This window comes from Heterocephalus glaber, unplaced genomic scaffold (assembly GCF_053883595.1).
Source record: "Heterocephalus glaber isolate CG9 unplaced genomic scaffold, H.glaber_assembly_v1.0 deba00001461, whole genome shotgun sequence".
Classification (NCBI taxonomy): domain Eukaryota; kingdom Metazoa; phylum Chordata; class Mammalia; order Rodentia; family Bathyergidae; genus Heterocephalus; species Heterocephalus glaber.
The window spans coordinates 40,239,979-40,256,828 of NW_028258308.1; the positions used below are offsets into that span (position 1 = coordinate 40,239,979).

General features: G+C 36.2%; 1 protein-coding gene across 6 annotated transcripts in view; it reads right to left on the reverse strand.

The window, feature by feature from the left end:
* Nsd3 (nuclear receptor binding SET domain protein 3) overlaps positions 1-16,850 on the reverse strand; it is a 130,569-nt gene that overhangs the window by 30,878 nt on the left and 82,841 nt on the right. For 5 of the 6 annotated variants that reach the window (XM_004855352.4, XM_004855349.4, XM_004855350.4 and 2 more), the window contains 3 exons: positions 5,164-5,361; positions 4,299-4,472; positions 11-157 (listed from right to left, as the gene is read on the reverse strand). In XM_004855352.4, coding sequence (XP_004855409.1) covers positions 11-157; positions 4,299-4,472; positions 5,164-5,361 — 519 coding nt within the window. The remainder of the gene's footprint in view (positions 1-10; positions 158-4,298; positions 4,473-5,163; positions 5,362-16,850) is intronic. The other variant, XM_013076069.3, reaches the window with a different exon arrangement.

Genomic DNA, 16,850 nt, shown 5'->3' on the forward strand with positions numbered 1-16,850 from the left:
CAATTATTACCTTTCTCACATTTCTTTTTGGAAGCTGACGAAGAAGGAATCATAGGTAATTTCATCAACTCAGCACGATTTGATTCATTCAGTAGGTAGTGGGACTTATAGGCATATGAACTGAACATGGGGTCTGAATGGTCCTGAACTATCAGCCCTATACAAAACAAACAGAAAGAGATGAGCTGCAATGAAACTACCCATGATTCCATGAGGAAAAAAAATAAACCAACACCTATAATGCAGTTGTGCCTTAAAGTTGGGTATGGGGACAAATAAGAAAAAAAAGAAAGATCTGACCGAAAAACTTTCTATAATTATTTTATTTTATTTTTTGGTGTCAGAAATTGAACTCAGGACCTTGTGCTTGCCAGGCAGGTGCTGTGCTGCTGAGCTACATCCCCGGCCCCTGCTTTCTATAATTATTAAAGGGAGGGTGAACTTCTTGTTTCCTTATCCCTAACAGAAACCTCTATGCTGCAGAAGAAAACTCCAAATAATTTGAAAATGTATATGGCATTTCACATCGTATTGGAAACTCCCTAAGAAAAACAAAGCTACATTCCTTAACATTTAGCAGTACTATGATGAAAACCCAGCGAACAAAATGTTATTTAATTATTTAGAAATAAGAATCATTTACATACCATAGACCCTAATCTATCTACCACATACAAAACACAACTTCAAGGCAGATCTGAATCTCTTTTTCTCTATTCTTATCCTGAGATATACTCAAATTCTAGCTTTCTCTGCCAGGTAATGAAACTTTTCTCTATTGACACAGTACATGACCTTAACAGAGCCATATTTTCCTGAACTTTACTGAAATAATATAAAGCATTTAAAAATTTTCCTGGGCCAGGGATTTAGCTCAGTGGTTCTGCCACCTGCCTCGCAAGTGGAAGGACCTGAGTTTGATCCCCGGTGCCAAAAAAAAAAAAAAATTTTTCCCTGTCACAGTATAGTTATTACCAACTTAAAGGTTTATAGATATATTCCCTTTGATCTATCGATACAGTTGTCCTATTTGGAGGAAAACACAAGATCTGCTGTGACACACTTGGGGACCCCTTCTTTCCAGCTCTCCCCTTTTCCTTAGTTAAGTTCACAATTCACCTGTAACTCACTTCTGGACCCATGACTACAGACCAGGGGAGACTTCTCTAACTTGGTGACTAGCCAGTTTATAACAATCTAAGACTTTACAGCACAAATCACACCAGCACTTTCATTTAGAGATCATTTTGAGAGGTGGGAAGTGTTCTGTTTTCAAAGGGTTACCATTTACTTTCTCCTGTCAGGCTTATTTTCATGTGATGCTGCTCTCCATTGAAGCAGAGTCAAGAAATGTCTGAACCAGATGATAGATGAGACTTAAAATTGCTAATAACATAAGAAGCTTCTAAGAAAAGTGATCTAATGTTGAAATAAATTATGCATATTTTATAGAGGGACATGGTGTAATGTAAGAAACAAATCCTAGGCTTTGAAATAAGAAAAATCACGAACAAAGGAAGATCCCTTCATGTCACAGATAAATAATTTAATGTGGGCTTTGTTGTGCTCATCCATATAAAATGGGGACATAACCTCTTAGGACAATTCTTTCAAATAGTGTCCAGTAGAGTTTGATTTACAGTTGCAAAATAAATTGCTATTATTACTATTAAAATGAAAATCCTAAACTATGGGTAGGGCCCCATTTTAAATTACCATTATATAGAAAGGCATAGAATGTTAAGTAACCTTTATTTTATATCACCCACTACAGGGGGAAAAGATAAAACATAACAAACTACACTGACAAATGACTCACCTTCTCCTATTGGTGCCTCAGGTTAGCTGTGGGGGGAGAGAGGTCCCTAAACTTTAAAAACTCAAACTGTTTCTAGATATTTTGATCTTTAAGAAGTAGCTTAATGACATTAAACACCCAATAACCAAGAACGAAGAAAAGTCATTACGAGGAGGAAAAAATTCTGTATGAGAAAAGAATAAGCAAAATAAGTGAAGTTTTCTAATATCAAAATAAATAATTTGTGTATCTCTTTTTGTTTATGGATTAACGTTAGGTCTCTCATCCTGGGCATAGTGAGATCTTGTCTTAAAATAAAAAATAAATAAATAAAAAGGGCTGAGGATGTTGCTTAGCACTTCCTAGATTCAATCTTCAGTACCACCTCCACATATAAAGGTGATCTCAATACTTAGAGAAAGACACACATTATTTACTTTCAAAAGACTTGATTTAAACCTTCTCAAATCCCAACATCTGATATATTTAGAATAAATTTTTACCAAATGCTAGAAAGGAAAATAAGTTTCTGTTTATTTCAGGAAATTTCAGTTAAAATATTCGTGAATTATATAAACTTCCTTAAATAGGCATTTAAATACAGTAAATCTTTCAAAATATTGTCAAATTGCTAAGATGTAAATATAGATTCTGATTTAAAACATGCTATTCCCCTATTTGTGCTTTTCTCAAGTTTTTTGTTTTGCACCAAGGATCGAACTCAGGACCTTGTGCATGCAAGGCAGGCACCATGCCACTGAGCTAAATCCCTGGCTCCCCAGATTTTATTCAAGGGATATAAGTTAAATTTAACAAAATGACTAGAGTTTCTGTTAGTGAACCATTTCTATCTACTCTTAAATTGAAATACTTGTTTAAAAAAGTTCCCACTTAGTGAATGAAATACAACAAAAGAAAATACTGGTTAATATACTAGTGGCACTGAATTTAGACTATACCCCCCAAAATAAGCCAACACAGTAGTTATAAACTTAATGTTCAAAATGTTCATTAAATTATTTTAAAAAATCAAAACAAAACAAAAATATTGGCTAAGTTATATGTGCTTATGTCAGCAGAAGTGCCTAGGAATGGAAGAATAGAAAGGGCTTACAAAATGATAAAAAGCTTTATGTTATCACCGCTACTCATCTGTCTAAAAGTCTTTAAAGCTAGACATTCAGTTGATAATTCACTAATTCTTTCCTATCATTACTTTCCTTGGAAAGGGAAGATGGGAAGGCACTAGTGATGGCTATTTATTATTTATTTATATTATTATCTGCATATTTGAATCCTTTCTGTTACCTGTAACAATGCACAATCCTCCATGCACCAGCCAGGCCTCAGACCAGTATACAGTGGTAACTGCTCTAGTAAAGAAAAACAGCTGCTCACTTCAGTGGCAGCCACTTAGCAGAAGACTGCCATTTATTTAATCTTCTACTACCTCTCTCCTCTAAGCTGTTTGTTAAAAACTGAGGAATACAAAAGCTAAAACAACCTAAGATCTGTCATTCTATCTGAATTCTAAAAACATTTTTATAGTATTTTTACCAAATTGTCTCCTGAAGCAAAAAACAAACAAGAAAAAAAGCCTATATTTTAAGTATAGTCTATAATACAAGTGTAATTATGCCTTAGATTTTTTCAAATACTTTACAACAAAGTAAGTTCAGGAAACTAAGCACTTATATTAAAGACAAACAACAACAAAAAACAAAACAAAACAGTATTTGGGGATATTAATTGGCCTCTATAATACTACTTTAAAAAAAAGTTTCATTATCATACAACCTAGGTAAAGCTACACACTGCACCACAGCCAGCTGAAGACATCCTATTTTATGTGTACCACACACTCGGCTTCACTGACTGCCCTCAGGGACGTGGTATTGTTCTCAGCTGATCAATGTCTTGGTGGACTTAAGTATCAACTGCTGGCAACTAAGAAGTCTGCACTGCCGGCTTTTCACTAAACCACCACATATGTTGCCTTGGCTGTGTCCCATCAGGCCTTTTCAGTGCCAGAGCAAAACATTATGAAACACAACATAAACAATCAAAAAATAAATGTGCTAGTCTAGGCTTCCAAGTGAAATCTCAATCAGTTGAAAATTTTGGATTAATGATAACAACAGGGGAAGGATCCACTTCAAACAGAGAAACTTTGTAAAAGGGAACAGATTAATCTTTTAACAGAAAATTAGTCAAATAGAAAAACAATGAATTTATCTGTAATTCTAAGTTATATTTTTCAATGCAGCTTTTAGCCTAGCTAATAGAAGAACTACTACTGTAACAATCTGGATGTCTAATATAAAAGTGACTAGTTGCTAGAAATGGTGATTTCTATCAGGAATATAATAAAAAGGAATTCAGCACTGGATAGGAGATTATACTAGAAAGCCTGGGTTCTCTCCTAATGCTAAAGCTCATATTAATAGAGAAATCTGCCAAAGAACTGAAAGAGAAATAAAGAGAAAGGACTGACACTCACCTCTGGCACAAACGAAACAAAAGCCTACATTTACAGCAGAAGAAGAATTACTGCTCCGCTTAGAATGATTGCTACAGATGAGAATGTAGGAGGACACAAATAAGCTTCCTGCAGCAATACAAGCATCTGCAGAGTGATAGGCAACCGGACACCTCAAACATCTCATCATGCGTCCTGTTTAAAAAGGAGACAAAAAGGCATTTGTACAATAAGGCACCGGCTGGATATGAGACTTTTGGAGTTGGGCTTTTCTTGGTTGCCCTGTGACACTACTTATAGCAATAATCAAACACTTCTTTCTTTACTAGGCTGGCTCTGCCATTCCTATATTATACAGTTCCTAAATACAAGCCTAAAAATTATTTAGAGGGCTAGGTGTGGTGGCCCATGCCTATAATCCCTGCACTCCAGAGCCTGAGGCAGAAGCACTGCTATGAGTTTGAGGCCAGCCTGAACTACATAGTGAGACCCTGTCTCCAAAAAAAAAATTTAAAAAGAAATCATTTAGAGATTGTGTAAAGAAAAGCTTATTCAGGGCTAGGGATTTAGCTCAGTGGTTCCACTGCCTGCCTCGCAAACGCAAGGACCCAAGTTCGATCATTGGTACAAAAAAAAAAAAAGAAAAGAAAAGTTTATTCCAATGCTGGAGAGACAATCATATCCCTCAATATGGCTCCTGCCTAAGGAATTTTCTTCTCTTGGTCTGAATTTGGAATTTATTTCCTACTTAACATGTTATCTCTTAGAGTTTGAACTTTTAAACCTAGAGAAGAGAGATATCCAAAATTGTTTATAATAATGTACTTCATATAATATTTGCCACTGTACTTTAAACAAAAGATCGGTGTGGCCTTAGCTGTGTTACCTTTACTTGCTTTGTAGATATCTTTCTCCATAGAGCAGGCAGAGCAGCAGTGCTGGGGACAGCGGAATCCTTTTGATTCAAAGATGGCAGTGGAGAATTTGCGGACACAGGCTTCATGATAAAACTTCCCACAAGCACCAACAGAACAACGCTTCACATCTTTACCAGGTACCTTACATGAAAAACATGGATGCTGCCCTGGAAGATTGGTGAGAAACAGAGATTAAATAAAATGTGAAAGCATACTACTTTTAGATAGAAGCAGCTATAAGCAGCAAAGAGCTGCTCTGGAAAGAAACTCTACTGTTTGGTATAAGAATTTACAGGGGCCTGAGTTCGATCCCTGGTGGTGGTGGAGGGGCCATGATAAAAATTTACAGGGGCCAGGAATGCAGCTCAGTGGTGCCATGCCTGCCTGGCAAGCACAAGGTTCTGAGTTTGATCCGGGTACCAAAAAAAAGGAAAAAAAAAAAGAATTTAACATACAAGAGGCAGGTGTGGTAGTTGAACGCCTGTAATCTCAGCACTTAGGAGGCTAAAACAGGAGAATTATCAGGAATTTGAGGCCAGCCTGAACTATAAAGTGAGACCATGTCTCAATAACACCCTCCCCCCACAAATAATTTAACATACAAAAAGTAGCATTTAAAAATATATGACTAGGGGTCGGGGATTTAGCTCAGTGGTTCTGGCACCCGCCTCACAAGCACAAGGTCCTGAGTTCAATCCCCAGTCCAAAAAAAACCACCAAAAACAAAAAACCAATGGAATGCTTTCTTCAAAGGGCTGAAAGAAAATAATTACCAAGCCAGGATACTTGTATGAAAATATTCTTTAAGAATGAAGTGAAATCAATGTTTACCAGGAAGGATAAACAAAATTTGGTTGTAACTTAGATGTAGACTGGCCCCCAAAGTTTCATGTGTTCAGAGATCGGGTTTTTGAAAGGTGAGTGGGTCATGGCGGCACTATATTCATGAGTGGATTATCCATGGTTGAGTTCCTGGCTGAACATGCTGTTAGAAGGGGGAGCCTGGCAGGAAGAGGAGCGTCACTGGGGGGGTATCAGGTAGAAGTGTGTATTCTGGTCCGCAGCTCCCTTCTTTCTCTGTTTCCTGGCTACCATGAGGTGAGCAGCTGTCTTCAGCTATCTTCCTCCATGTCCTTCCACCAACCCATTTCTGCCTTGGAGCCACCTTACCATGGACTGAACCCCTAAACTTGTAAGCCCAACTAAACTTTTCTTTCTTTAAGATGTGAACATCAGGTATTTTGTCCCAGGGGTGGGAAAGCTAATACATGGTTCTTTGAGAAAATTAATAAAACTAGTATCTATGGCATGAGTAATAAAAAATAAAGAGAAAGACAACCAATATTATACTACAAATACAAGATTAAAAAGATATTAAAAGGACATCACTACCTTTTTATTTGTAAATTTGAAACTTCAGATGAATTAATGGACAGTTTCCTAGAAAAACAGAACTTAGGCACAAAAATAAATAGGAAAATATGAATAGTTCTATAAACTACTAAAAAAACCTGGAAGTATAGTTAAGTATCTTCCAATGAAAGAAAATTTTAGGCCCAGAACACTCCACTGGTGAATGTACCAAACATTTAAAGGAAAAAAAAAAAGCCAATATGACAGAAAAAGAAGGAACAATTGTTAAAAAAAAAAAAAAAAAAAGATGGGAAAATATACAACAGATGTGGCTTAGATGGGTTGGGTGTGGTGGTGCATGCCTCTAATCTCAGCACTGGGGAGGCTGAGGCATGAGGACTGTGAGTTCGAAGCTAGCCTGGGCTACACAGTCAGTTCAATGCCAGCCTGAACTACATAGTGAGACCCTGTCTCAAAAAAAAAAGGCTTAGAAGCCAGTGTGGTGGCACACGCCTGTAATCCCAGCACTGTGAGAGGCTGAGGCAGGAAGGTTACAAATTCAAATCCAGACTGGGAAACTTAGACCCTGTTTGATGGCAAGGCCCTTGGTTCAATCCATAGTACTGAAAAAAAGAGAAAAAAGGCCAAGAAATACGTATTATTTATAGAAAATTCACATATAGAGAAAATAACAATGTATATAAACAAAGACAGCAGAACAAGACTTATAAGGAACTATAAATCAATATGAAAGAAAATTCAAGTAGCCTAAGTAAAAGTAGGCAGAGGGTATGAACTATGAATTTACAAGAGTGGAAAGACACCCAGGTGTGGAGGTGCACACCTGTAACCCCAGCATTTGGGAGGCTGAGGCAGGAGGATTGCTGTGAGTTTGAGGTCAGCCTGTACTACATAGTGAGGCCCTGTCTCAAACAAATACACACCAAGAGTGGAAAGATATAACTGCAAAAAACATGAAAAAATTCTTAACTTCACTAGGAATCAGATAAATGCTAACTGATGTAATTTATGGAACAGGAAAGAAACTTAGGAGCTTGATAACAGCAGTTATTAATAAGGGTGAAGAGAACACAGATACTTATACATGGCAGGCAGAGGTTTAAATTGGAAGGACTACTGTAGAGAGCAACTGGGCAATGATCATTAAAAGAAAAGTATATTCACTTCCTGTGACCTGGAAATTTTTCTCCTTAATAGGTACACGATGAAGACTTTCACAGAGAAAAGCAGGTTGTCTGAAGCTTTGATCCTAACTTCAAAGAACCAAGAGCAACTCACATATCCTTCCACAGGGGAAGAGTTAAATAAACTATAATATATGCATACTATGCAGCAATTACACAGACAAAATAATTCCTATAGAACAATAGTATGATTCTTTTTTTTGGTACCGGGGATTGAACTCAGGATCTTGTGCTTACCAGGCAGGTGCAGTGCCACTGAGCTAAATCCCTGGTCCATAGTATGATTCATTTTTATTGCATATACACATGAAAATGTTCCACACAGACAAGACACACAGATAGACAGACAGATAGACACACAGATTTAGAGGCCCATGTACCAAACTGGTAATAAGAATGTGTGTATAGCATGAACCAGGCCCTGGGATTATGTCCCCAGCACCAAGGGAAGATGGTGGTGGTGATGTGGTGATTATCATTTTTTTATTTTTTTGGTACCAGGGATCGAACAATGTGGTGAGTATTAAGGGGAAACATCAGCTAGAACTGTTAATTATAACATTTTCAAGACAATATGTATTACTTGTATAATCAGAAATAAACAAAATATTAACAAGTGGTAAGAATACTGTAAAACACAAATGGACAAGAGACATAAATCACAAAAAAGTGATTAAAGATACACAAAAATGCTTAGTTGTAAACAAAGAACTGCAAATTATAACAAGATTTTAACTGTTCATTGACATTTGTATATCATCTGGGATGTGACCAAATCTTTTTTTTCAGCACCCGGGATTGAACTCAGGTCCTTGAGTTTGCAAGGCAGGCATGGTGCCACTGAGCTAAATCCCTGGCTGTGTCCAAATATTTTGTCCATTTTTCTTTAATGAGTATAAAAATTAAAGGGAAAACAATTACAAGGAATAGCCAGGGGTATAATTCAGTGGTAGAGCCACTGCCTGGCATGCACGAGGCCCTGGGTTCTATTCCCAGTGCTGAGGTGGAAAAAGCTCATAAAAATTACAAGGAATAGGGCTGGGGATTTAGCTCAGTGGTTCTGCCACCTGCCTCGGAAGCACAAGGTTCTGAGTTCAATCTCTGGTACCAAAAAAAAAAAAAAAGTCTAGAGAAAAATTACAAGGAATAGTTCTGCTCCTTGTTTTGTTTTGCAGAAAATTAGTTGAAGTGCAACACTGTTCTTTTATTTTGGAAGTACCTAATCTTTACAGACTGGCTGAATTATACGAATTCTTTAAAATGAATGCTTAAAACTGATGCTTACTTTTTTTTTTTTTAACTGTCTGTTGTAGAAATAAAGATCAGTAGGGGTTTTTGTTTTCCTACTGCACATAGGTAACTTGAAATTAAATTTTAACATGTATATAGTTATGAAGGTAACAGCCTTTTGTTCGTTTTGTTTTTGTTTTTTTGAGACAGGGTTTCACTATGTAGTTCAGGCTGGCCTTAAACTCACTATGTAGCCCAAGCTGGGCTAAAACTTGTGGCAATCCTCCTGTCTCAGCCTCCATAGTGCTGGGATTGTAGGCATGTACCACCATGCCCAACTCTAAAGATAATACACTTTTAAAATAACTTTTAGGGCCAAGGATGTGTCTCAATAATAAAGCACTTGTGTAGCATGCATGAGGCTCTGTATTCCATCCAGCACCACAACAAAGAAAGATAATTTGTAGAAATTAAAAAAAAATTTTGGCTGAGCACAGCGGTACATGCCTGTAATCCCAGCACTCTGGAGGCTGAGGTAGGAGAATCGCCATGAGCTCAAGGCCAGCCTGGTCTACATAGTGAGTTCAAGGCCAGCCTGAACTACAAAGTGAGACCCTGCCTCAAAAGACAAAAAAACAAAAAAATTAAAAATGTATTTTAAAGGAAGGAGTTTGACTTTAAACTGCCTAATATAAAGTATTCTATGTAAAAATGAAACAGGCCTTCATATATGAAATCAAAATAAGTCTAATATAAATAAAAATTGTTATGACTAGTGCAATTGTGTGTGTGTGTGTGTGTATATATATATATATTTTTGGGGGGGGGTACCAGAGATCGAACTCAGGACCTTGTGCTTACGAGGCAGGCAGCAGAACCACTGAGCTAAATCCCTGGCCCACAATTGTTATATTCATAGAGCTGAAAAATCAAACCCCTTTAGACATGTTAGAGCTCTAACATATATGAATGCTTCCAGTATCCTCCCTTCTTACTACGAATTATTTTCATTAAGAATAAGTACTCTAAAATGATCTGTACAGAACCTTTTGTATTATGCATTTTATTCAAAAAAGAAAAATGCTTCCTTTCCAGAAATCATATTTGTCTTAAATAGAAGGTGGTAGTCTAAGAAGTAATTAGTAACCAAACAGGTAAAATTGAAGCTGGTCGTGTGGCACATGCCTATAATTCTAGCATCCAGGAGGCTGAGGCAAGAGGGTGGCCAGAAATTCAAGGTCAGCCTGAACTACATGAGATCCTGTCTCTTAAAACAAAACAAAATAATAATTTATAAATAAAAAATTTTGTTCAATCTCCAGTACCAAAAACAAAAAATCAAATTAAAAGACTGGGGGAAATTTTAAGAACTTATTAAGCATGTATTCTGGTATATCTTTTTATATGTGAAGTATTTATCTTTTGATAAACAAAGGAAAACTACCTAAATGGTCTTAACTGTTGAAAAACCTAAGTTCTAACTCCCAATATGGTATAAATGCAACAAATTGGTACCAAACTAATTTTTTATGTCATAATAAGTGAATCAAAAACACTTGTATTTTTAATAATTGTGGTATTATGTTTACTGTTTTAAGTGCTCAATTTAACATTAAAGTACATTCTGGATCCTTCCAAAAATGGCGGAGAATGAATCAAATTCAATGGTTAGGTTCAATGTTGACCTTATGGGGAAATTTGATTTGGTTCTCGTCCAATTCAGTTTGTGACCAGAATCATGGAAAGAATTAAGTTCATGAACGGAGGTACCACTGTATTGAGGTGTGAGCATTCAGACTCTGGCAAAGAAGCTACTGGGAATTATATATGTAATGTCTCAGTGGAATGTTTAATCTGTGTTCCCACTGGACATCTTATAGGTTTAAGTTTTTGTATTTTTCTTGATTTACATAGTAATGTGGGGTTATGTTATGTTCTTTTATGGTTTCCTGAATTTATTAGGTTGTTACTTTTGTGTATTTGTTCTCTCGTGTGCTCTGATTTAACAGGTTTGAGCGTCTCTCCCTTGTCTTAGCTCCCTATCTAGTTTCTTCACCTCAAATCCCTAAGACAATATTATTAACATTATTTCTTGATTCTTTTTCCAAACATGTAAACTCCTTGTCCAAGTTTTTAAATTCCTCATACTTAGCCCACTCAGTCACCCCTATCTTCTCTAGTATTATTCCTCCATTCTCCTGATCCTAAGCCTTCCACGTTTTACCTACCTTATTGTCCTCCCTATCAGCAACATCTGACAACCACAGACAGCTTTCCTCAATCACAAAGTAAACACTCTTTTCTCCCATATCTTGCCCTTGCTCCCACAAAATATCCTGTGGAAACTCTGAATACAAATCCTTCAACTCCAAGTACCCCAATAAAGTCAGATCCCACATAAAACTTTTCTTCTCATCTACCCTAATTCCCTCCTTCAAAACTCCACCTTAGTGTCTTAACACTCCTCATCCAACCACCTCTCATTCTCCCACCCTATCTCACCTACCTCACTGCAGAACAATCACAAATAATAAACTGTCGTAGTGTGCATAGAGAACAGAAGGGGAAGTGTAACTGCAATGACTAGCATATAGAAGTGCTGTAAGATTGAATCTGTAGATTACAACCATAAGTAATTCTTACAGTAAAATATAGAGACAGAGTCAAAATCATTTGAAGTAAATAAACAGGAGTAAATACTAGCACTGGACATACAAAGCTGGAAATTAGTCACGGGGAGGCAACATCCTACTAAAAAAATCTTCATAGAAGCCACAAACTCCTCACTTCTCTAGTCCCCAACGTGCAGTAACACTCAAAAAAAGAGGGGAAGAAAGAGGGGGCCATGTATAAGTTTAAAAAAGATATATATATTATAAACAAATAAACACAAATACACATAGAAGAATGGGGAAGCAATGAAATAGAAAATCTCCAAATCCCCCAACTCTCCAAAGGCAGAGCAAGGGAAAAGAAAACAAATACTGGATAGCAGAAATCTACGAAAAGTTCTTAGAAAGGATGAGGAAAATAGATGAGTTCAAAGAGGAAATGAACAAAAAGTTCACAGCAATTTTACTCCACAGACCCATGGTGAATTTTGGGGAATAGATAAAAAACAGGACAAACTAATCAAAACAGTTCAAAATTTGAATGGCAGATTCAACAAGGATATGGAATCCTCAAAAAGATGTCAGAAAGAAACACCTGAAATAAAAAACTGTATAGAATTTATACACTGCAGAAATGACCAGTGTGAAGACAGAGTGTCTGATATTGAGGACAAAATAGTGAATTATGATAAAGAGATCAAAACAGATCAAAAGAAAATAAGGGAACAAGAGAAAACTATCCAGCAGCTACTAGATGACAGCAAAACCAATCTAAGGCCAAATGGAGTTAGAGAAAAACTAGAAGATACCACAGATGGATTCACTAACATGGTTACAGAAATCATGGAAAAAAACTTCCCAAATATAAGGAAAGAGTTTAAAATATAAGTAAGCTATGCTTATAGAACACCAAATAATTATTATGAAAAAAGAAGCTCATCAAGGTATATCTTTAATAAATGACCCAATATCCAGAAAAAACCAAACAAACCCCAAAAGAGAATTTAAAAGCAGCCAGAGGAAAACAAGAAATCACATATAAAGGTAAAGCACTTAGAATCAGAGCAGACCCGGGCCAGGGATTTAGCTCAGTGGTTCCACTGCCTGCCTCACAAGTGAAAGGACCCAAGTTCGATCCCTGGTACAAAAGAAAAAAAAAGAAAAGAAAGAAAAAAAGAATCACAGCAGACTTCTCAGAACAAACCCTGAAGGCCAGAAGAGCTTGGAGTGAAGTATTTCAAGCCCTAATAGCAAATAGCTTCCAACCCAGATTAACTTATCCAGCAAAGCTATCCTTCAAAATAGATGGAGAAACAAGTTATTTCCATGAAAAAGGCCAGCTCAGAAGACAGAAGAGTGTTAAACCAGCTCTAGAGAAAATACTGAAGAATATTCTCGAAACAATGAATTAGACACAGCTAAAAACAAAGAAGAAACTAGTGAGGTCAATGGACAAACAACAACAACAAAAATCAGAAAAAGGATTCACCAATGGATGAAGAAGGCAAGGACAGTAAATAACCAAAACATCTCAGTAATATCTCTCAATTTTAAACAGCCTCAACTCTTCAGTTAAAAGACACAGACTGGCAGACTGGATCAAAAAACAGAATCTAACAATCTGTTGCATTCAAGAAACTCATCTAATCCAAAAAGAGATTCATAGACTAAAAAATTAAAAGATGAAAAACAACACTTCATGCACCAAGACCCCGAAAATAAGCCAGGGTAGCAATTTTAATATCAGACATGGTAAACTTCAAGCTAAAACTGATTAGAAGAGACAAGGTCACTATATACTAGGTAAGCAGACAAGAAGAGATAACATTGATAAACATATATGCACCAAATACTAGAGCAACTATCTTCATTAAACAAAAACTGCTAAAATTAAAAGACCAAATAAGCACTAACACAATCATAGTGGGGGATTTTAACATCCCACTTTTGCAAAGAGATCGATCAACTAAACAAAAAAATAAATTTCAGAGCTGAACAACATCCTTAAGCATATGGGCTTAATGGATATATATATATAGATACTCCACCCCTCTACAACAGAGTATACATTCTTTTTAGCAGCACGTGGTACTTTTTCCAAAATAGATCACATACTAGTCCAGAAAGCCTGCTTAAGTAAATACAGAAGAATAGAAATTATCTTATGCATACTATTAGACCACAGTACAATGAAAATAGAAACCGACAGAAGAAATTTTGGAAAAGGCAAAAGCTCCTGCAAAATTAACGATATACTCCAAAACACCAATGGGTCATAGAAGAAATCAAAGAAGAAATTTAAAAATTTTCTGGAAATTAATGACAATCATGGCAACACTTGCTGAAACTTTGGGACATTATGAAAGTAGTTCTAAGAGAGAAATTCATCACAATCAATGCTCACTTTAAGAAAACAGCAAGCTGAAATAGATAACCTTATGAGAAATTTTAAGATACCTGAGAAAAAACAACAAAGCAGCCCCAACCCGAAATTTAGGAGAGAAATTATAAAGCTGAGAGCAGAAATCAATGAAATTGAGTTAAAAAAAAAAGTATAAAAAGAAATCAACAAATTGAAGAGCTGGTTCTTTGAAAGAATAAATAAAATAGATAAGCTCCTAGTCAGACTTGCCAAGAGAAAGTAAGAAAAGACTCACATCAATGCAAACAAATGAAAGAGACACTGTGGAAATCCAAAAGATAGTAACTACTTCAAAAAATTATATTCCATATCTCTGCTCTCACTTCTATGTTGTTCTCAATGACATCAGCCAAAGTTTGGTTTACCATTCATCCCCTATGCATGGTAATCTCATGCTATTCCCTGCTATCCTCCATATTGTTTAGGTGTCTCAGAAATCTTACAGCAATTAATAAAAATGTTCTCAGAGGATGGGAGACAACAGGAGAGAAGATAGGAAATAAAATAGAGAATTTTTGAGATTTTTTTAAACCAAATGTTTCACACAGGATGCAAAATGTTGGCATGTCATAAAAATGGATGTGTAAACAATGGTAGCTGTGCTGTTTGTAGTGATGGAAAGTTTTTTATTTTGATCAAATAAATAATGCTAGAATACTAAAAAAAATTACATTCCAACAAATTAGCAAGTTTTGAAGAAAAAGGCTGGGGATTTAGCTCAGTGGCACCACGCATGCCTCACAAGTGCAAGGTCCTGAATTTGATCCCCAGTATCAAAAAAAAAAAAAAAAAAATTGAAGAAACGGACAGGTTCCTAGACACATACAAACAACCAAAACTAACCCAAGAAGATATAAACATGCTAAGCAACCCAATAACAAGCAATGAAGTTGACACAGTAATAAAGAATCTACCAACTAAAAAAAGCCCAGGACTCAATGGATTCACCACTGAATTCTCCAAAACCTTTAAGGATGTTATATCACCAATATTCCTCAAGCTCTTCAAAGAAACTGAAAGGGATGAAGTGCTCCCAAACTTATTTATGGAAGGCAGTATCACTCCAATCCCAAAACTGGATAAAGGCCCAACTAAAAAAACTTTAGGCTAATCTTCCTTAATTAATATGGATAAAAAATACTCAACAAGATATTAGTAAATAGAATGCAGCACATTATCAAAAAATATGATCAAGTAGGTTTTCATCCCAGAGATGCAAGGATGGCTCAACATACATAACTCAATAAATGTCATACATCACTTAAACAAAAGTAAGGTCAAAAACCATGTATCATCTCAATAGATGCAGGAATAGATGACAAAATCCAACATTCCTTCATGAAAAACCCTGAAGAAAACATATAGAAGGATCATATGTGAATATGACAAAAGCTATATATGACCAACCAATAGCCAACGTAATACTAAATGGGGAAAACCTAAAAGCATCTCTCCTAAAATCAGGAACAGGGCTGGGGATTTAGCTCAGTGGTTCCCATGCCTGCCTGGCAAGCATAAGGTCCTGAGTTTGATCCCCAGAACTGGGGGGAGGGGGAGAAGAAAAAAGAGGGATAAAATCAGGAACAAGACAAGAATGTCCACTATCACCTCTTCTATTCAACATAGTATTTGAAACACCTGCCAGAGCAATTAGGCAAAAGAAAGAAAAAGATACATATGGGAAAAAAAGAACTCAAATTATCATTATTTGCAGATAACATGATACTCTACGTAGAAAATCCAAAAAACTCCACCAAAAAATTCTTACAATTAATAAGAAACTTCAACAATGTAGCAGGATACAAGATGAACACACAAAAACCATTAGCATTGTGTTCATCAACAATGAATGGGATGAGAAGGAAATTATGAAAATAGTATTATTCACAGTAGCTTCAAGAAAAATGATATACCTAGGAATTAATCTAACCAAGGAAGAGAAAGACCTCTACAAAGAAAACTACAGTACTCTGAAAAAGGAGATCGAAGAGGACATCAGAAAATGTAAGATGTCCCCTGCTTCTTGATACCAGAATCAGTACTGTCAAACTGGCTACACTTACAAAACTGTTACTCAGATTCAATGTAGTCCCAATCAAAATACCAACAGCATACTTTACAGATCTAGAAAAAACAATACTAAAATTCATATGGAACCAGAAGAGACCCAGAATAGCAAAAGTAATTTTGGGGCAACAAGAGCAAAGCAGGAGGCTTAGCAATACCAGACTTCAAACTGTACTACAAAGCAATAATGATAAAAACAGCAAGGTACTGGCACAAAAACAGATAAATGGATTAATGGAACACAACTGAAGATACAGAAACCTTACCAGACATATTCAGCTATTTGATCTTCAACAAAGGGGTCAAAAGCATATATTGGAGGAAAGACAGTCTATTCAACAAGTGGTGATGGGAAAACTGGTTATATGCAGGCAGAAGATTAAAACTGGATCCTTGGGCCAGGGACTTAGCTAAGTGGCACTGTGCCTGCCTCACAAGCACAAGGTCCTGAGTTCAATCCCCAGTACCAAAAAACCCCCCAAAAAACAAACAAAAAACCTGGATTCTTATTTCTCAACACACACTAAATTAAAATCAAAATGGACCAAAGATCTAAACATTAAAACATTAAACCTTCTGGGAGATAAAATAGCTAAAACACTTCACTTAAAGACATATTTGTAGAGAAGGATTTTCTAAATAAAACCTCAATTGCACAAGAAATAACAGCAAGAATCAACAAATGGGACTAAATCAGACTAAAAAGCTGAGCAGCAAAACAATCCATCAGTAATGTGAAGAGACAATCTACAAAATGGGAAAACATT